This window comes from Parus major, chromosome 2, assembly GCF_001522545.3.
Source record: "Parus major isolate Abel chromosome 2, Parus_major1.1, whole genome shotgun sequence".
NCBI lineage: Eukaryota > Metazoa > Chordata > Aves > Passeriformes > Paridae > Parus > Parus major.
The window spans coordinates 51,536,887-51,559,398 of NC_031769.1; the positions used below are offsets into that span (position 1 = coordinate 51,536,887).

General features: G+C 39.7%; 1 protein-coding gene across 5 annotated transcripts in view; it reads left to right on the plus strand.

Moving 5' to 3' along the window:
• Positions 1 to 22,512, plus strand: part of HECW1 (HECT, C2 and WW domain containing E3 ubiquitin protein ligase 1) — a 263,533-nt gene that overhangs the window by 54,614 nt on the left and 186,407 nt on the right. Inside the window, exon 2 of one of the 5 annotated variants that reach the window (XM_015618821.2) lies at positions 20,761 to 20,818. The exons of the other annotated variants lie outside the window; for them this stretch is intronic. Within the exon in view, the coding sequence (XP_015474307.1) occupies positions 20,792 to 20,818 (27 nt within the window). The 5' untranslated portion in view covers positions 20,761 to 20,791. The remainder of the gene's footprint in view (positions 1 to 20,760; positions 20,819 to 22,512) is intronic. 5 annotated transcript variants of the gene reach the window in all.

Genomic DNA, 22,512 nt, shown 5'->3' on the forward strand with positions numbered 1-22,512 from the left:
TGTAAGAGGTGGCTGGATCTGGTTGATATGGTTTAGGGGCTATGGTAGAGCTGGGTTGACAATTGGCATTGATGATCTCAAAGGTATCTTCCAAGGCTGATGACTCTGTGATGCTATGAAAAGCAAGTCAGAAGGTTTTATCACTCCTCATTAATATCTTCCTAAATTTTGGATCCTATTAATTTGGAATTGCCTTGCAGAACTTTAAATCTGAGAAATTTGTAAAATCATCAGCTTGTATTTTCACTTTTGGGCTACTCCTGCTTTCCATGGAGGCATGCAAATTGCTGCCTTATGTTTTAAAGAAAAAAGGATATCTATGAAGCTAGTCATAAGTGTGTTAAGTATGTGAGAAAGTAATTTTGTGGGGTCTACACGTTGTAATTTTAAGGAGAGCTCAGTATTTGTAACAGCTGACATTTAAATTGATGGTAACCTAATTTTATGTAAGGAGCTTTAAATCCATGGTGAACTTGGGCCACATTAATTTCTACATCTTCATTACACTCACAGCAGTTACAAGGAGACATCCTTGCTTTCTTTTCTTTTTGACCATTGTATTTTAATTTTTAACTTGTCTGTGTTGTTTGTAAAGGAGAAATATATTCAGTTTGTATTATTCTGTACACACAGGAAGTTTTTGGGAATTTGGCAGCCTCTATCTCAGGAAACAGACTTGTAGAAATCCTGGTTTCATTTCACATGGGACAATTGGCTGCTTTCCCTTTTCAAATGTTGGTTCTTAGGCCACCATAGGTAGAGACTGGTTTAGTCAGACTATAGAAGAGGTGAGCATTTTGACACACATGTTGGGAACTTTGACAAGAGCTGCCAGCCCAAGTTCACTCTCCAGATCTACCTGAGAAGTGAGAAAAGGTCTGGCACACAAAATAGAAAAACCCAAACATTAGTGAAATTCAACATGAAATTAAATTAAATCAGCCCCAGATTAATACCCTAAGGGAGGAGGCTTCTTGTAGAAGTCAAGTGCCTTTGCATTTTTGCATAACACAAAGGAGAGGTGATGGTCTACCAACTCCTGCTGATAAGAAGGCTGCCTTCAGTCCTGAAGAATCTCTAGGAAAGCTGTGCACATCTTCCACATGCTTTGTGCTCAGTGCATAAAAAAGTTGGTAGATGGGATGCATTATTTATGGGGCTTTTCTGTAGCACTATGACTCTTCAGTAGGCAGAATGGAGACAGTTCATTGCAGGGCATGTTGTCTCTGGCTCAGTATGGTGTTAACCATTTCTACCTGATGTGTAGTAATTTGGACAGTAGGCTGAAGACTGTGACATGTAATATGTTTTGTAAGATCCATTTAGTATCAAGAAGAATGAACCAGAAGATTTTATAAAGATTTTATAAAACCAGAAGATTTTATAAAAAAAAACCAGGGTATTTCCCCAGTCCCTGGTGGATGATTGGTTGCTGTCAAGGCACTTGCAAGTGATGTTTCAAGGAGAATCTGTTTACTTAGTGGAATGTGTCAAGACATAACAAGGAACTTTCTGTATCTGAGTTGGGATCTACTAGTAGTAAGTTTTCAAAGTATCTTGCTTAGCTGTAGTTCATAATAGTGCACACATATAAAGATCTGCTATGGCTTCAGTTAGCCAGTTGTGAAATAAAGTGGATTTTTACAGGGAATACTGTGAGCTGTAATCCACTTAGTTTAGTGGCAAAGCAAGAGCAAACAGGGGTGAGATGTTGAAGTGATAACTGTGTAATGGTATAATTAAAGCTGTACATCAGTGGTGATTGACTATTAAGCGATAACAAGAAATTCTGGTGTAAGCAGAAACAACCATTTCCCATCATTATTGGCTTGCACCACTTATGAATAAAAGACCTTTTCAGAAGAATACATGCCAATGTCTTGAAAACATTTTGAGGTTTCCTTGATTCCAAATACAAAAATACATAGAAGATCACAAAAATTCCCATGACTTACATGACCAGATGATTTTTTTTCAAGGAGAAATGTGGATTTATGTCACAATTTATCACATAGTCTTTTGAATATATGTTGGATTTTGACAGGCTTTCTTTTACTATCTTCATCAGTAAGAGCTCTCCTAATTCAGAGGGTAGAACTATTTCAAACGATATGAAAGACTACCTTAAAGCAAAGGCAGGGAATCAACGCTTAAGTGGGAAGGGGTCTATTTCTGAGTTGTTGTGGAATGTCATGTGGTGTGCAGTGGGATGCTGTACTTCACCATTTACCAAGTAAGGATAATTAATATTTCCATTTTCTGCCTTTTCCTTTTAAATTAAGCACTTTTGAACAAGTTACTTTCCTATCTTTTTATAACTGCTGTTATGATGGGCTATTGATCCTATCCATTGCTTCTGGTACTGCTACAGTATTCTGGCTTTGAAATTAAGGAGCCCAAGATTATCAGAAGCCCAAGATAAATCTGATGGGAAGCTTTTCCAGTTTTCTTCAGACACTTTTCATTCTTAAATCTGGTTCATATAGGGACATGTATTGCTTAAAATACAGCTACTGGTGGGGGAAATGCAAAAGATGCATAATGAGCAAGTTTGGATACTTTTTGCCAAGAGGGCTCTTTTTGATCTCTGTATGCCAAATGAATCTCTTAGAATTTCACTGCTTATAGCTATTCATAATAAATAAATGAATAATTTAAATTGTTATTAGGAAAAACCATGGACTTGTAGCCTTTGGAAAATGTAGTCCTCACTTCACTTTCTGCTAGAGTGAAACATGTACTAATATGAAAGGTCTGACTGATTAGGGATCTTCATTGCATCACTGCTAACCTGATGCGATTGCTTTGATTTCACATCTACAGATGGATGTAAAAAACAGGTGGGACAAAGTTGATAAAATGGTCAGTAGTTTCCTTCAGTTAAAGTAAATGCTTTTGTAAAAGTGTTTACTGAAGGAGAAAGAGTTCTAGAAACTGGATGTGTGATCATTGTAATTATTTTATTTAAAGTTTCCATTGTAGCAATGTTTTGGAAACCCTTGGAATTGATTTGGGAAAGGGCATTTCTGTGAATGACAGCTGTCTTAAGGTTTTCTGTGTGCCCCATTCAGTCTGCCCTGGATGTGCTCACATTATTCCTTTGATGAGAGCTGGAAAGGGGGCAGCCAATGCAGCTCAAGGTGCATTTCTTTCTCTGCGAGATCCTCACTTGCATCTTCATATCATTTGTCTCTAGTTCTTTTTGCTGATCCCAGATGCTTAAAAACTAATCAAAAACCTGGAGCCAAGAAATTGATTTATGAAATAAAGGTTTGTGGGAAGGAAAACCATTTTTAAATTTGTCTTGTGACTTTTAGGCCTTTAGGGCTGACCTTTTTCAAATACTCTGAAAAATGAAAACTAGAAACTCACAATATAGAAAGGAAAGATTTTTACTTGTTCATACAGCTCCAGGGCTGGAAGAATACCAGATATTGTAAAAGCTGTAATTAAATCTTAGTTAATAACTCTATTTATCCCCTAAACCCTCTTGAACATTCTGAAAATAGGTGGGGTTTTCTGTCAAATACTTAAAATACTCTTTCTTACAACTCAGATATTTTCCTTCGTTGCCTCTAAATAAGACCTAAAAAGCATATTTCCACTAGACTGAAAAACACCACATTGTCTGGAGAAACTGCCAGATGCAACCTATCAGTCAAGGCAAGGTGAAATGTTCAGATGTGTTTGGCAGTGGAAAAATGCATCATTTAAATTCATTTAAAGAGCAGTGCCTGATCGTTTAAGTTACCGTAAACACAATTTCACTTTAAGATTGTCTTACGGTATGCAGGGCTTTTTATTTTAAAAAAAAATCAATCTTTGGAAATATGTCATACATAAATTACGCTGACAAATAAGGATAAATATACACATACATATGGTACATGTTTTATTTATAAAAAAATAAATCAAGAGTTATGCAACATGGTGATATAAATACTTCTAATATTAGAATGACTTACTGCTGGACTCTGTTACGTTAAAAAGGTCAAAATGCAGAATGATTCTTCTGGCACAGATTTTCCTAAATCCTTACAAGTATCAAACTCTAACAAGTATATTGATTGTATTTTTAAATACCAGCTTGATTATGAACACATAATTTCTTTGACTAGCTTTGATGTTTTGCTTCCTGTAGTTAAGAATGTGCCATAATTTGAGTAATTGAAATCTCTAAAATCTTTGGTTTTGGTGAGGTAATGTTCACCTCTGTTAACTGAATATAAAGTACATTAGCACATTTCAAAGTGTGTTCTGATCATGGTGATCTGGAATGAAGGATAGTGAAATATGCAGGGGAAATTCCAGGTTATATTTTGCAGCTTGCCTGCAGAATCAGTAGCTCTGGGAAGCCTTTTTCATGTGAGGTTATTTCAAAACCATTCCCCATACATGTCTCTTGTCACATACAAGACCTGTTTCTACCCAACTTAAAGATGAGAACAAACTGACTTGAGTGAAGATCAGTCTTTGAATTCTACTTTAAAATTTAGTATCCTCGGTATGTTACTTAAAAAAAATTATTAGCTTTCCAAGGGTTTTTTTTACCTGCCTGAACATTTGCTTCTGTAAAGTGAGTTTTTGAAGAACAAATCTCACACCTTTCAAAATAAAGGATTCCCCTAAGAATCCCTTGTAGCTTAAACAATGCCCCTTTTTCCTTTTAAATGAATGAGACGCAAAGGGTAAATCAGTATGGCAATTGTATGGAAAAATCAGGTTTAGTCTGCAGAGATCCTGGTTCCAGGGTACTTCTGTTCTAATGGCATGCTTGATGATGATTTTGCATGATTTCTATATGGTCTTGTTAGAGAATGCAATATTCCAGACACATGGACCTGGCATATGTTTAATCAATGTGTTTACTACTTTATTTTGGAAAGGACACAAATTTATCATGAAAATTACCTGAAGAGAAATAATTCCTCTCTGTTTTTTCATCATCACAATTTGCCTAGCCTCTGCTTCTTGATTTTCTTAATGCCAGTTAGGTCTTTCTTAGATTATGATTCACAGTTCATTTTTGGTTCACTGGGCTCACTTGTTCAGCATTTCACTTCAGATCTGAAAAGCCAACTATTGGTTCCTGAGAGGCATTTTGGGTTTTGTGCATTAAAACATGAAACTCAGATATACCTGATAGAAAACATTCTACTTAACAGCATTCTCATCCTGCTGATTCTTTTTAATGGATGATGCTATGCTTATGTGCCACAATATCAAATGCATATTAGTAGAAATTAAATAGTATGGGGGAAATTAACTGGGGGATCTGGGAAAAAACTCAGAAGTCACCTCTAAAATAATAGTTTTATACTGGAAATTTTTGGAGGTTTTTTTAGTTATAGAAACAGCAATTATTTTCTCAGTTTCTTCCTTTTTTGTCTGTTTTAAGAATATATTACTGTGGTGTTGTTTTTTTTTAACACCAGTCTTCAAGTTAAATCTGATCACTGGAATTCTGCTAGGGAATTACTTTGGGACCTAAATCAGTGTGTGTAAATTATGCATGCATGAGGACAAGAATTAATTTTGTGTTCATAACAGCCAATTGTACACTCAGACGAATGTTTGCATATGTAGTCACCCATTTGGAACTGGGCCCAAACTAGATTAGGATTAATACCATGGGCTAGTTCCAGGATTTAGTTTTCAAGTCTGTTTCTAATGATGCAATATGCATTAAAAATACTCACCTCTGCAGACTGCATTCTGCAGATGCTGTTCTGGCTGCAAATCAGAGTAGCTGCAACAATCAGGCACCATCAGGCGAACGTGCACAGTGGAAATAAGGGGCTGGTACATTGGGTAAAACTGTCATCAACACAAATCTGGTGCATGCGTAATATTAAGAAACAGCCTAGGCTGTGTAAGAGGCTGTAGATAAGACTGCCCCAAGCATCTCTTCTTTTTCAAGCTTCTCCACTCCACACTGCTTGAGCAGCAGCTGTGCAAATGAGGAGATGGGCTATTTCCAGGAGACAGCCACTTCAGTTCAAACCTCGAGAAGATAGCACGCCTTTTAAGAGTAATAATAGCTGCCAGCCATTGAGGGCCTCAGGGGATGACATCTTGACATGCTGCATGACATTCAAGAAGCCTGCCTGATGTTCTGTGTCAAGTTGAATGCCCAGGCTTGAAGCGCAGTGCTGGAGGGAGTAAGGACAAAAAACTTGTCTCTTGATTTAAACTGAATATTGCATCATTCTCACACTTAGCATCTTCTACAGCTGGGCACCCCAGACTTTCTGGTGGACAAGGAGTTAGACAGGTTTTCATCTGCTGCCCTGTCCCTCCCTCTATGCTCCCTCTCTACACAGTAGCTGCTACAGGACCTAGACTCCTAAGAAAGCCCAGCACAGTGCCATCTGCCTTCTCCTATTCCCACTGGAGTTACCATCCCTTAACGGATCCACACTGATTTTAGTGGATTATCTACTGTGTTCTCCTAAGTTGTGAGAACAGACTGAGACTGATACACACTAAGTGTTGTCTTCTGTCACAGGCCCCCATTGTTTGTGGTCAGACAGTGATGTGGCCTCTAGAGAGGGAGTTAGTCTTAGTTTTAACAAACCTGCTGATTAGGCTCAGACTAGCCTAAACAAGACTAAGATGCAATTGCATTTTCTATCACTGGAAGATAGTTCCAACCATGTACGTTTTCAGATGTTTTAATGGCAGAAGTGGAAAGAACACACTTATTATGAACATAAAGAACATACTTATTATGTACCATATAATTTTATTTGGGACAGCTAAGGAGTACCAAAAGAACAGAATAAGCCATAACAAAGAAATGATTGTGCATAATAAGTTTTATGAAGAAAGAGCGAGTTAACTTGTTATTTTGAATCAAGGGAATGAGAATTGTTATTCTGATTTTTATTTTTTAATTGAAAATATAAAAATTCTGATTTTTACATTTTAATGTTCTTTAGGGTCAGATGACTGGTGTAAAATCTTGATATCAGATGGAATATCAATACAAAAATTAATCTACTGGAGGATTTTTTAAATTAGGTTGTTTAAATGAGATTGTTGTTCATACATTGTCTTCAATTATGAATAAGCCAAACATAAAGTTTTGTATGCCTATGGCATCCAATACAGATATCTTAATAGTAGTATGTTGTTTAAACTGTAGGCACAGTCAAATCTGTGTGATGAGACAAATAGCAGATGATAGCTTGTTTGCTGCCTATCATTGATTATTTCATTGATTTTTTTTCTTCACTATGTCGTGAAGGAATCTCATTTTCAAGGTAATAGAACAATACTATAAATAAGTAGGATGTCTAACAGGCCTATAAAGCTGTACTTTTGAGATCATGTCCATGCCATTGAGGTGGAATGATTTGAGGCATAGCCTGAGGCAAGCAGAGAGAAGGTACTGCACAGGAAAACTAGTCTTTTAAGTCTCTAAGCACCAATTGCAGAGAGCAGGCAGAGTTAGGAAAAAACTACACAGGGAACTAATGACAGGAAACACTAATTTCATGATACAAAGGAGATTCTTTAGTACACTGATCTCTGGACTCTGAAAACATACAAACAAAATGATGTTCAAATTCAAAACTTAATCTTCCATTATTCTTAAGAACTTTTTCATTTGGAGTGTTAGTTTCACCTGACAATGTTGTAATTTAGGAGCTGGTAAGAATTCCTTCTCTCTCTTATTGATTTCAAAATTCTTTTATCTGAAAAGATTCTTTTTTTCCCCCTTGCTTTGCATGAGGTTTTTTAGATTGTTCTAAAACTGAGATGTCTGCTCCTGTTATCCACAGCTCAGCTGCAGTCAATTCAGGGACTGTGGTGATCTCTGAGAACCTGCAGTCCATAGGGCTTATATGAACGATAGGTTTTTAAGAAAATCTTACTGATTCTCTTCTTCTTCATGGCACTGCAGGTTTTTTATATAGAGATCTTGCACAGAAGAGGAAATAAGTCAGTTCCTCAGGGGGAAAAAAAAAAGTGTATTTGCTGAACTTTTAAAGGTAAGAATGTCCTTAAAATTCACAGGGTTACAGAAATGATGAAATGTAGTCAAGTAAATAACTGTTGTTTTGGAAGAAATTATACTCAGAAGTTATTTTGACTTTGCCCCTTATGGGAAATAACAGTCATGAAGGCAGAGACAGAAACATTCTTCTCTTATCTTTGATACCTATATTTCTGAGAAAATTTTGCTCTCTTAATTTCAATTCCTAAAAGAAAAAAAATTAACTGCTGTCAAGCATATGCGAATAAGACCTTGCTTTGATTTATTTTTCTTAGAATTTAATCTGTTGTCCCTTTTTTATAGGATAAAATTAATAGGAAAGCAAAACATTATTAATGGAGCTAATATTTTGCTACCTAGAACTTAAATAGGAAATTATAATCCTCCTCAGCAGTACAGGAATTTCACCCTATTATTTCCTAGGTCTTATTAAAAATTGAAGAACATAATCAATTGCAAGTAACTTTCATCCAGGTCATCTTTTGAAGACTGTTTGAGATAAGCAGAGAAGATGGAACATAGCTGGTCTGACCCTATTGGGATGGGAATTATTTAAGTGGCCCATATTTAAAAAATGTGTTTCATCTTGCTCTTTCCATTTAGAAGACAGTGCACAGCAAGTAGTGAGAAGTTGGTGGTCTAGGTAGGGCTCACTGGGCTGTTGTACCTGTGAGCAGATTTCTGTGAGGATGATCTGACATGTCCTCAAGTCTGTCTTTTTGAGATCTAGTGCTTGGCTTCTTCAGTGGCCTTTTATAAAGTCTAGTGTCACCTCTTCCTGATTCATTATCCTATTTATCACTTTTACCAGGTATAAAGATATATTCCTTATAGCCAGCTTGAAGTACTGTGAAAATGGACTGCTGGATAATCAGTGATTAGTAGTATCCAGTAATCATCGTGGCTTTCCATTTCATCTGTGTAGAAAATTTCAGCTTGTCTAGATACTTAGTTTGCTTGTAACTTCAGAGATGGCACTGGTTATCTACTTTTAGGGTTCCCAGGAATAAGCCTGTTGAGACTTGCTGCTGGTGTACTCCAAGAGGTTTCATGCCAAGTGAGCTGGAACTATCAAGTTAGCAGAAATAATGCTTCTGATTTGGTATTGTTTTTTTCAAGGAGAAAAAATTAATCTCTTCCTTTTTGTATCTTCCATTAATAACTTGGTCTTTCAGTATTGCTTTGAAAAAAGTGCCTGGTGCAATCCTAAATATATCCTGTTGTGTTAACCTTTGCCTGGGTGTTTATGAGAAAGCAAATAAAAGCCTAATCTATCACAGCCTGGCACAGAGATGCAAAACTCATTTATATAGTAGACCTACCTCTCAAACATCCCTTTTCCATAACTTCAATATTTAGTAAACTATTGAAATCCAGCATTTTATAAGGTAATACATGCATGACAGTGGCATAGATAATGCCAGTTTGTTGTTTTACAACATGTGTAGTAAAAAGAGGGTGAAATTGGAGTGCGGGATATTTACATCAAAATAATAAGGATGCTGAATCTTGGCTGCTGCCTGACCAGCTGTTAGGAAGGCTAATGTTGTGGCAGTGTAGTCCTGAGATTTTTGGTAGTGCTTTAGAAAAAGAAGTAAAAAGGTCTGGTGTTTATCATCTACAATAAAAGCTTGTTATTACTGGGTGTGCTGCTTGTCTCCCTTCCTCCACCAATTAAATGTAAGCTGTGGTTTGTAGATACTGATCATTGCACTGAGCAACTGGGGGAAGATCTTGCTGGTGCTGCTAATAGATAGTTGGATGTTTCTGTGTCACAATTCATCAGATAAGTTGAGGAGATTGCCAGCTCCAGAGGGGTCCAGCAGCAATTTGTTATACTTGAAGCACGCTGATTTGCAGACAAAGGCTTTAGTGGCTTGTTGCAGTCAGATGGGAGTAATGGCATTTAGGCAGTGCTAAACAAAGTTTTCTGTCTTGTACCTTTTCCCACTATAGGTCTAATAGCTTTAACATGCTGCTGGATACAAAATGCCATAATATTTTATGGCACTATCATATGTGCTGTTTGTTCAAGTCAAATCTATTCCCATCTCTTTCTGCCCTAGCCACATGATGATGCTAAATAGACCCTGAAAATGCATTTGCAACTGTAGGGTTATAGAAACAGGATAAGGGATACATATGCTCACTATTTACTCATGCCTGTTTCAGTAGTAAACTTCATTTGGTAAGCATTAATTCATTTGCAGATGTTAGTGTTCCACTGATCTTCTAGGACTGCAGTTCAGATCCAAGTTCATTTCTTAAGTGGCTGATGGACTGTGTTAACCTGTTCTTTCTACTTAAGTCAATGTACTGCCAAGTATCCACATCACTAGGAAAATCACGATTGTCAGGGAGAAACTGAAGATTTGAAGCCAGTTCCTTCAGCCAGCTGTTGATTATAGTATATTGGAGCCAGTGGAGCAATGAGAAGTTACTCCATCTGAAGATGTGGTGGTACACACAGTTCCACTTCATCAAAAAGCAAAATGTTTTCTACTCAGGCCAGTGCTGAGTCCCAGTGGCAAGACTCTAGAAGGAGTTTGGCAACTGTTGTTCCTGCAGCTGTCCCAGAACTTGCAGAAGTCTTTTGAGCCCTGTGGTTGAACTGCTGATGCCTGTGCTGATGCATGAAATTTATCAATAAGGAAAAAAAAAGCGAAACAAGTAATCAAAAATGTCTATGGAGCAGTTCTGCTGGAAAATGTCATTGCTAACCAAGCTATTAGGGAAAAAATAGACATACACATCATTTCACCACATATCCTCAAAAGTGGGTAACTAATGTTGGTGATACAACAATATGAACCCTGAGACTTTTCCTCTTACTATAGGTGCAACAATACCAAGTTGCTTTCACTTTCATTGTGTGCTGTCAGTAGCTGTAGTGTTATGTATACAGCCAAGGATGATGGTGAATAGCCTGACAAAATCCAGAGGTGAAATAAGAGATTGTAAAAAAGTCTAATTTCCCAGAGGCTTGCCAAAGCAAGAAGAAATTTGACTCTTTCAGAACTTGATCCCTCCATTGAGGATAGGAAGTGATGCTAGAGATAATTAGTTGAGTGGTCTCTGGAGGAGAAGCTTTTGGGAGTTGTCCAGCTTGCTGTTGTTCAGGGTTTCTTTCCCCAGGGCTTCAGTTACTGTCATATCCTATGTAGAAATGGACAAGTCTCCCTTTCTCCCTGGCTATAGTACTGCTGGAAGCATCCTTTGCTTACAGAGAATGTTCCTCCAACTGTATTTTTCTCTCTCTATGCTCCTTTTTTGCTTGGTTGGCTTCTGCTTCTGCACAGTATATCAAACAGCTGCTCATCTTCAGAGGAATTAATGACCTGTGGGCACCCTTCCTACCATCTTTCCTTGCAGACCAAGAATTCAGCACTGCTGTTGGTCAGTCCTCATTGCCAACAATCCTGGAATGTTTGTCCCCCCACCCCTGAAGTTAATCTTCACAGGCTCTTGGTTTCTGTCCTTCCCACTTGTTAGGCAATGAAAATACCCTAAGATCTTGTTACCTCTTTAAAACTCCTACTTCCTGTACTGAAGGAAATTTGATATACAGTAAGACTCTGTCCTGAGACCACAACTTACTACAGTAGTGAATATTGTCTCATTTTCTCTTCAGTATCTCAGAGTCTTAGTAGGCATGTGTGAGATGTCACCTTGTTATGGGCAGAAATAATGGGCTTTGCTCTATGCTCATGTCTCCTTGCTTCATGGAGGATGTTGGTTCAAAACCTATATTCTAAACCTATATTCTAAACTTCACCTTAATATGTCAGCATTTTTTCACAGAATGGCTTGGGTTGGAAGGGACGTTTAAAGATCATCTGGTCCAACCCCCAAATAATGTTCATAATTCAGCATTTATAATAATGTCAGCTATTTGTTGTTAATACTACTTCGCTGAACAGGGAGCTCAACTTGGAAGTCAAGAGGAAAAAGTAATCATATGTTCTCTGGAAATGAGGTCAGGCTTTGCAGGAAGATTACAGGTGGTCGATGCTTCCAGCCTGTGACTCTTTTTTAGTGTTTTGGAATAATGCCTTTAATACAATGCTGAAATTTTTTATAATACCTGAAGTAGCCAGACAGTACAACTACGTGACTATTGTAGATCCCTTCCAGATAAATTATTCCTTCCCTACTCCTGTACTTCATCCTACCCCCTATTTTCTGTGCTAGTATTTGCTTAGGTAATTTCTGATGGCATTTCTTCCCGTCCCTGCACTAACAAAAGGGACTGAATATCCAAAGCAGTGCTCCGGCCTAGCCATTGGCTTTGTCACCCTGTAGGTCACCTCAAATTAATGGGACAATTTGCACAAATGTAAAAAAAGTATGTGTGATGTATGGTTTTTGAAAGTATTTTCTTTTCATCCAGCTGAATTGGGTTTTCACAGGATGGCAAAACCTTTGACATTAGTGAGGCCCAGGGATCAAGCCCTCAGTGTGATACAGGATGTGCTTCTCATCTAAATGGTTTCAAATATTTTGAAGGTGTCAATTTTTTCAATGTAGTTTTTATTTTTACTTCTTGTACTCATTTTCAGAAATGTCTTAACCTGTTTTCCTCTGAAAGATTTAGTAAAACACAAGTGCCTGAGGACAGCAGCACTCCCTCAGAGGGAAGGTCCTTCTGGCCCAATACTCTGTCTCCAAAGTGTCCAACCACCAGTGTCTGAAGAAGAGCACATGAGCACTGAAGAGTAGTCCTGACAAGGTCCTGGGGGTGCTCACAGGCCTCAGTGGCTGGGACTGGCCTCCCCTGGGACCCCCAGCCCCACCACCTCCTGTCAAGGGCCCAGGAGATGTGTCCCCTCAGACCTGGGTCAAACTTTGTCATGCAGAGCTCTGGGTTTAACGTGGCTTAACTGCTCGGTTCTGTTTCCTATGCTCACCATAAATTAAGTAATACAGAGGCTGTTATTTGCCTGCCATCATGGGGACATCTCAGCTTCAAAAACTTAAGAGGACACATAGCACAAAGTTTACAACTGAAAATAGAATGTTCTTGTTTTTCTGGATCAGTTTCAGAGCCAATGCTCACAATCATTACCACAATGTGCATGTGTAGCCAGGAGCAGGCTGATGTGTTCTTCAATTTAGCTTGAAAATACATCTTTTGCAGTCTTGCAAAGTGACAGAGCTACAGAAAATAGCAGCAGGAATGCATGCCAAGCAGCTCCTGTTTCCTGAAGAGAATATGAAGAATGATCCGGACCAACCACACACAAAAGAAAAAGCAGAGGAGGTGTGTCAAACTGTAGTGAATTTCTGAAATGTGGCACATATTGATGCCAAGCACACTTTTTGTCTTCCAGAGCTCACTCTATTCCTATGCTTCTATCCTCATCAGTGGTCAGGGTCAATGCTGCCGAGAAAGGCAAACACCCCTGGGGACCCCTGCCAATCTACCCCAGGGGAAAAACTCCTTCCTGACCTCGGTGGGGCAATCTGCTATTCCCTGAGCACATGAGCAAGACATGGCCTCTCCTCTCACAGGCTGATCACAACTCCCAGGAGATGCCCAAGCTCTAGTCAGATGCTCTACCTAGAGTCATTTCAGGAGCTTCTGAGACTGATCTCATGCCCCTGGACTGATCTACCTTGAGGGCAAGAAGCCTTCCTGCACGTGCTTCCTGTACAAATGGGTGATTCAAAGTCCTGGGAGCCCTGGAAACATCTCTGTGCTTCCTTTCTTATGGCTGCTCCCACTGACTCCACAGAGAATGTGGACAAGGAGCTCTGCACTGCTCCTTGAGAAAGCATTAATCTCGATCTGGTTACAGCTATGTAGCTGAAAGAGATTTTCATCCTTACAATGAATTCTGAAGGTAGCCTTGCAGGCAGAGAACCTCCACCAACCTTGTCCATTACCTGGTCTCCTTTTGTCAATTCCCTCCAAGAAATTTCAACAGCTCCTCAGGGATTTCCTCCTGGATGTCTTTGGCTGGCCCTGGGCCAGTTCTGGCAGCAGGACACAGGAGGATGCTCCCTTTTATCCGGCCATGGGGTACTCTGAGTGCTGCATTGCTGGGTGGTTGCACTCTGACACATGGGGGTGATGGTACCCACCATGTGCAGCATCATCCTCCACCCAGCATCGTTCATAGGAAGGCTTTTGGGTGCTGGCCCCAAGGCACTCCCTGTGCTCCAGAGGCCCAGCATGCTGTCCTTGCACTTGGTGACCATGCACTGGGCACAGCTGCTGGGCATCCTCCACACATCTTCTGCCTCTTGGCTCCCAAGGACCAACCTCGTGTTGTTACTCCTCTCTCAGGCCATGGCAGAACCCAACCCCACAGCCCAGAGAGCACCCTTGTCTGTCACCTTCTCTGCCAGAGCTAATGGCCATGAGGTCCTGCAGGGAGGACCGGGGACATGAACTATCTGGTTACAAACCCTTTTTCTGGAGTATAAGGGGGCTGCTTTCTGCAGCTGTGGGCCAGAGGAAAGCCAAAGTGAAACCAGAGCCATAGGGTGAGATGGACAGAGCCAGCAGATCACCATGGAAATAATACAGACTTTGAGAAACCAGTAAGTGGAGGTGACATTGGCGTGGTGGAAAGGTTGATCATTTTTGGACATAGAAAATTTGGATCTGAGCCCAAAGCACAGTCAGGCAAGTAAGAACGCTTCCAAACCAGGAAAATAGCTCATTGCTGCTTTCTCTCTCACATCCCCTTGTTCCACTGGAACCATGCTGCATGAATTTTCTATTAAATACACTCACTAGCTGTGTTTATGTGGAATACAGAACACACTTAATCCATGGGTAAAATTTTCATAGCTTGTTTATCACTATCCTTTCTGAAAGTTATTTATGAGAGGAGAGCTTAGTTGGTCTTGAAATTCCCTACCAGCTAGTTTTCAAGCATAATGCAAACCTAAAATTTTAGCTCATAAAATCCCATTTTGTATGGGATGTACAGATTTCTTTTTCTCAAAGTCCTCTGGACAGGAGCAGTGATAGCAGATTTGTCTCTAGCCTTGCTGTACCTGCTGATCTCTCCGGTGTGACATTCCGTCACATGCAAGGGCCTGTCCTGTCACATTGAGCTTTCATTGAGATATTGTAACTTAAGTGGATATAGTCAGACATTGTATACTCATTGCACTGGTTTTGCAAACTGCCTGCCAACTGTGCTAGAAGACTGTTTTACATAGTTTCTTTTAGTAATTAAAAAAATGTTCGTTTGTATTTGAATGATGTCATGAGTCACACTGGCAGTCTCTGAGGGTTCCAGATGGGCAAAAAGAGGGAAACTCTTTAGTCCTTCTTGGCATCCCTCCTCCAGGCACTGCTAAAGAGCAGCAATTGCCTTTCAGTGTCTGGTGCCGTCCTTATCCATGTCAGCATTGTCAGCAACAGCCTTCCTCTTCACTACATGGCTGCAGAATTTATTTAAAAGTTCATCAGCAACCTTTATTCACTCTCCTGGGGAGTAAACTGTGTCCCCACGGACAGCAGGGATGAGAACTGTGTCACACTGACTCACCAAGGTTTGGTCTCTTGCAGTGCCTGGACTGGTTGGGCACTTTCTCCCATGAAACTTCCCGATGAAAGCTCAGTTAATGCCGGCCATGGATATTTCCTCTTTTAGGAGGCAGACACCAGTTCTGAAAGGAGCTGGACTGGCACCACCAGCCCCATGTTCAGAGCCCACCCACACCTCATCCATGGCTCAGCTGGCCGGCCGAGGCTGGATCTGGGTGTGACTGTGTGGAGCTGGACTCCAGCAGGTTACTCATGGGTGGAGCCCCCTTGACACATCTCTCAGGCTCCACCCTCCACAGCTTGCTGTCATCAAGTGTAGGAAACAGGGAAGTTCATGGTCAGGTCTTTTGATTTTAGATTACAAAAAAAACCATCATTCATGAATGCAGGTTTCCTTGTCCACATAATATTCTGGATTTCATGATATGTGTGAGGCAGAAAACTCCATTTCATGGCATAGTTCTCCAGCCCTCACCCTCCCCTCCAGCTGAGGCCTGGGGAGAAGACTCTGCCTACCTGATGACTTCCAAAACTGGGCTGCAAATTGAGAACAATGTGGTAGATTTGCAGATGGATACTGAAAAATTTGCACCTGAAAATGGCATCATATGTTGCTGTATTTTTATTTGCCTTTGGTGTAAAACAATCAGAGTTTTCATTTTATATTAATATATACAAGATTTTGTGTCTTTACTTGAAAAAGCTGGAGTGCTTTCCACAACAGATGTAACTGATTTTGAGCCAGATTTCAATGCAACTGAGGTTTGTCTCTGGGCAATTAAAATCCTCAATTAACATATTAATTATTTTTCTAATGATATTGCATTCTTTTTGTCTTCTGAAGGGAAAAGAAAATGTCTAATTTGTATACTGGTTTGTGGGTTATTTAGCTAATTTACACATGAGAATTTCCTAGTATTTATCTTACAGTCACAAACCCATGCATTTATTTTAAGGGATTTTATATATTTCCTATTCTAGTAGCTTCAGCTGGCAGGTGTAATTACCAAACCTGAAAAATACAGTTTGTCTTACGTATTTTACTTGTTGAGACAGAAGGAACAAACACTTCTGACATAAATAACCGGTGCTACTTATCTTTCTCTGATCTTTATAAAAACTGAAAACCCTTGCAAATATCAATCTGTGGAAGTTTAAAAAAAAAAAAAAGTAATTCTGATCTCTTCAGTGGTGTTCCAGTAACTTCAGTGCAAAGACAGTGCCTAAACTGTGCAGCATGCTGCTCTTAATTGAGGCTGATTGTGGCAGGGGCAAATGAAGAAGGGAAGCAACAGAGGAACAGAAAAGTACATCTTCTGTACCAACATACCTACTCTTCTGTCATTGTTAACAGGATTGTTTATTGACAGAAAAGCGTGTTCTGTGTTCTGCTAGCATGGCTACATGTGGAGCTCCATCTCCCCCAAACTTGCTCTGTCTGTTCTCAAATGCTAGATCAGCCCCCTGTTGCAAGTGGTGTCATATGCTGAGCACAATTATTTGCTGTCTCTGGAAACAAACTGTTGAGCACTGAATGAAATAGTTTTTCAAGCTTGAATTGATTTTCTTGCTTTTACTAGCCTGTACTGCACATCATGGCTGGAGACCTTTTGGGCTAATTGATATACAAACTATACCATGGGTTAATGGGAAGCAGTATAGGAAGCATGGGCTGCAGCCAGAGGCCAGGATACAGTAGAAATGTAAACATGTACAAGCAGATGTGTGCATAAGTGTGTAGAGATTTAAAAGACATAATGATCTTAGCTGTTTGCATTCCAGCTTTACTGTGATCGGGGTTTTCTTTGCAAAAAGTGTTTTTGAGAAGGGGATTTGAAGCAAGATGGCAGCGACCAGCAGGATATGAGTCTTAAGATTGCTTCAGGCAGGACATGGCATGAATAAAGATTATGTTAATATACTTGTATGATGAACTGAAAAAAACCCAAAGGTACACAGAGGCAGGATAGGAGGATCAAGCATCAGCTTCAGAGACCAGCAATGGCTTCTGTAAGGTGGGGGACAAACCTGAAGGAAATGAAAAGTGGAGGGGGAGAAAGAAAAGGTGGAATAATAGGAGAAACTAAGGAGATGGATAGGAAAACTGAAGGGAAAAGGGATTGAGGCATAGCTGGGCTTATCAGGGCTGCATAGCAAACAAGAAACCTTAATGTTAAATGACAGGTGAGAAAAGAGAAGGTGTTAGGTAAGGTGAGAGAGAGAGATAGAAATCAGGGAGGTAGTAAACATCAATTGAATCAACTTCAATTTGCTTTATTTCCAGAAGGAAAAATAGCTTAAGAAAACTTCACTGCTGAGTGGACTTTTCTGCCTCCCTTTCTTCTGGATCATGATAATTTCATATGGAGATCTAAGAATAAAATACTCATCCTCTGAGCAGGGGTGATTTTGTTGACAGACTCTTGTTGCCAGACAGAAAATGAAGGTGTACATAGGCTGTAGTAGTCTCAAAACAAGCAGCACAACTCCTGTATTCCTTAGTCAGTTTCTCTCACCTCTTTATCACACAGTTTCTAAACATAATACTTCTGACTTTCCTGGCCCTTGAGATGATATGTTTGTATATGCATTTATTGAAATAAGTGTTGTTTAGACTTCCATTGCAATAGCAAGTGGCAGACCTAGTCATGGACTGAGATGTACAAATGAGAGGCATGTGAAACCTGAACAAAAGTGGCAGGAAACGTGCAATCTGAATGTAAAGACAGGAGTTCATAGGTGACTAGGGACAGCCAATGAACAAATCCAGGAAACAGTGTTCATCTGAGCAATGATAGTCTTTCTGATCATAGACTCTCCAATTTACCTGAAGTGCACTTCAATTATAGTTACGGTTCTGAAGCACATAATTTAATATAAATGTACCCCTGAGTAAATCTATCCATACGTAAGATAGCATTTCTACTATTGCTGTTAAAGTCTGAATGCATACAGGCACACCTGCCACTTGTCCTGGAGCAGGGGATGAATACAGCACAGGGGACAGAGCCCCAGCCACAGTGGGGCACTGGAGCTTTGCTGCCCATGGGGTGTTCCTGGCTGGCTGGGGTGATGGCAGCAGGGCTTTCTGTCAGTTTTGCCATAAACCCTGAGCAATGTCATTCTTTCTGGAATAAATGTGTGAAGAAATCACAACACATTCTGCCTCTGTGCAGAGGATGCTTTCTTTGACTCACTATAGGTTTTGCATGGTATGTGAGCCAGGCAATTTAGGTAGACAAGCACACTGGTTTATTTTTGTTTGCCATTCACAAACTGAGGGACTTGAATTGAGGTTTGTAATGCTGAGATGCTTTGAGGAAGGAGGAGTGAGAAAATGTATTGTAATACCTTGGAGTTGTGTTGTCTGGCACAGTAGGAGGCAGATGGGGTGGAAGCCTCGAACCTCTTTCTCCTTTCAGAGTGGTCTTGCAGCATCCCTGCTCTGCATAACCTGCTGGTGTATTGTGATGGTTCTGGAGGCAGGAGTGAAGCTGTGAGGTTTTCGCATTGCCTATGAGAATGAAACTTTCTATGAAAGCTGCATTAGAACTGGCTTAGGAAGAGACCTTTGCATGTGCTTGTATCCCAAATCACAGAAAGTAGACAATGGAATGTCTCCACTGTATGTGGCATAATGTAGTTTATTACTTTTTGTTACGTGCAAAGCTACTAAGTCTGAAACCAGCTTCTGTGTGGTTGTAGAAAATTCATGGTGACTGGTTGTGAGAAGAGGATTTACAGTTCAGCTATTTGGAAGAGTTTTGCTGTGTGTACTTCTAACAGACAGCTGAAAAAAGTGTGGATTAACTTCTCTGAGATTGCCTTTAAAGATGATGTGGCTCCATGCCCAACTTTGGGATCACCCTGCATTATTTCCAGTGTAAATACGCTTTTTCAGTAAAAGCAAAGGGCCACCAGACTATAGGCAGTTGGTAAATTTGGGACTAAAATGGATTATATCCATAAGATTTAGCGGCTTGTGAAAGACAGAAGGACATGACAAAGCAATGTGTACTTTTATTTTGTCTAATTTCATGGCTATTACTTGTTTTGAAAGCCTTTTAATAACAGGGGAGTATAATCAAGGGGCATTGTTTTGTTTCATAATTCTTTTTTTCAGCTGAACGTTTCTAAACAGTAGAGCATCTTCTTAAATCCAAAGCTTTTGGTTCTCTTCTTTATTTTTGTGCTCTCGAGGAATTGACAATTTTAGTAGAGGCATTGATCATGCTGTTTTAAGGCTTCTCAGCTGTTGTTGAATGCACAGCAGAAGTTGATGGTGGGGATGAATAGTAGGGTGGGCCAACAGTCTCCAGAGGTGTGTGACATGGGGAGATGGGGATTTCAAACTCTCTGATTGCTGAGGGGCATTTCCTACTAGTGCTGTAGGGAAGCTGTGATGTGTCAGCATGCCCAGATAACAAAAGAGAAGGAGAGTGAATGAGCTGAAGCATAGGCATCATACATGTTGCTGATATGGCTGAATTGTGGATGTCTTTCATTTTTCTAATTGTATTTTAAAGCTTTATTACTTCATGTTTGAAGAGCCTTCTGTCCATGCTGATTGGCTCTTCCTGATTCAGACTTAAGTTTCTCTCTTTGTTTCTTTGTTTCTCTCTGCACAGTTTTGTAACATGTGGAAGTTTCAAAACTGTTTGAGGCTGAATAAAGAAGCAGAACCTTGTTCACAGTATTTTGCGGTCTAATCTTGGGACTATTCAAACTATATATTGGACTACTCAAACTGGATATCTGGTCTGCTCCAGTATGGTACACTGAAATTTACTTCCTTTGTGGCTGGTCCCTGCAATATCCATGTTTGTCAATAAATTGATGGGAAGAGGAAATATTGGTCAGCTGGCACCCATCTAAGCTCATTCAGTATGAGAATTTTTCAATGAAACTCCTCTATGGTAGTCTTTTGTTTTCCTTCAGTTTCTTCTTAAGTTAAATGGATATTATACTTAATCTCATACAGTCTGAAAAGTTTATTGTACTTAATACTGTTCTTAGTTTTTAAAACACATGTATTTCAGCATTGAAGTGCATGACAATGTCCAGCTCTACTGGAATGTAACGTAGTACACTGCTAACATGGGTAAGGTACACTTGGTACCGAACAGTGGAACAAATCAATTAATAAAATGTTGTCAAAGACAGGCTTTGGTAGAAAAAACAGTATTTTTAAATGTCGCTTATGTTGGTTATGGGATACATGCTGAGTTAACCTCATTGAACTTTTCCCCAGGAATTGATGCGCTTACAATTGGCGGGTCATTATGCTGCTCCACCTGTGTAGTGTTAAGGTCAGTGTGTTTTTCTGATTATAAAAACCATCCATACCATTCCATTATAAATTCACTACCATTCATATAATGGAATGTGCCAAAGCTCGGAGCTCGTTGCAGCTGCCCCCGGTCCATGTTTAAGATCAAACAAAGCGGTTCAGGTAATTTGAGCACCTTTCAAGAATACACCCAATCAAGTTTCATTTGAAGTGATTCTTTTGTTGCTTATGGTTTTTTTCTTTTTTTGTAACCTCCTAAGCATCCATCTGATGTCAGTGTTGGGTTTGTTTTGTGTGGGCAGCCCAAGAATTCTTATTGAATCAAGACCTGGTGATTATAGGATGGTAGCAAGGAGGTCCTGGGAGCAGCAGGCAACTGTAACACTGCAGTTGCACGTATCCATGCCTAGGCAAAGCACAGAATGCATCAACCACTCACCTTCACAAGGCATTTTCTGAAACCTACAGCTTCTAACTGTGAATTAATTCTGAGTCATCACGACACACAAATCAGCCATCACGGTAGACACTAATGTGTGAGATGCAGGGATGTATGACTATGGCACTAATCACTGACTAGAGGAACCTGTGAGATTATGTGCATGCGTAACACACTGCTGCTGTATGCATCTTCCTGCACAGCTTAGTCTTCTCAATTGTTATGCGTTATCAAAGAGAGCCAGAATGTGCACTGAAGCTTATCTAGTTGTTATTTCTGTCACTGAAATGTTGATATGGTTGGGGCTTTTGTTTGAGTGTTTGCTTCTACATTTTCCTTTCTTATTAATCATCCAAATAATTTGAATTCTGTGAAGAGGAAGAGTTCAGTGAACAGCCATGTATGTCATAGGGCATTATGTTCTTCCAGTTTCCTGAGGATGTATCCTTTCTCTTTAAAGTTCTGCACTTCATAGTAGCCAGTGAGAGCCTCAGGCATGAGCAGTTCTGCTGGGGAGGCATTTGAGCCTCTGCAAATTAAGGAGTGCTGTAATTGCTGAGGAAATACATGAAGTTTCTTAATGATGACAACTGAGAATCTTTGTGGACGTGTCCAACAGCACTCTTCCTTTCACCTCTATCCAGCTGCAAGCTCACTAGTATTCTACAAGCATATAGACTCACAAAATGTGATGAAGAACCATGGAAAGACTCTTCGGTGAAGAGTAATCCTTGAATGTCCTAGTTAATGGAAACTGTTCACAAGCTGACATATCATATGACTATCATTTCCATTTTGCAGCTATTGCATCAGGTAAGTACCTGGCAGTTTATTTTATTACTCTGCAAAAAGGACAAAACCCAACAAACTAAGTGAAATATCAACCTCCCTCTCTTTCCCAAAGATGATGCAGGTCATGGTAGGATTGCATCTTTTGCTCAAATGAAAAGGCTTAAAAGGAAGAGTGTGTTTAATAGCAGAAGGGGTATGAAAAAGATTGAGAATAGGGTTTGTTTTAGTAAAGCAGTGTGCATAATACCAGTTTAACTTATCAGTAAAACCATATTTTACTTGGGCATCAAAAGGAGTGTATTTGCAGAATTTTCTAATTTATTTGTAGTGAAGATTTTCCTAAATTTTAAGTGAATGGATCACTCACTGCTAGCTAAGTGTCTTTAGCAATTCTGGACTCTTAAATACAACACCACAGGAGGTTGCGTTAAATACATTCCACCAAGAATCCTGCCAGCGATAGGTAGCTGATGCAGCAGCAG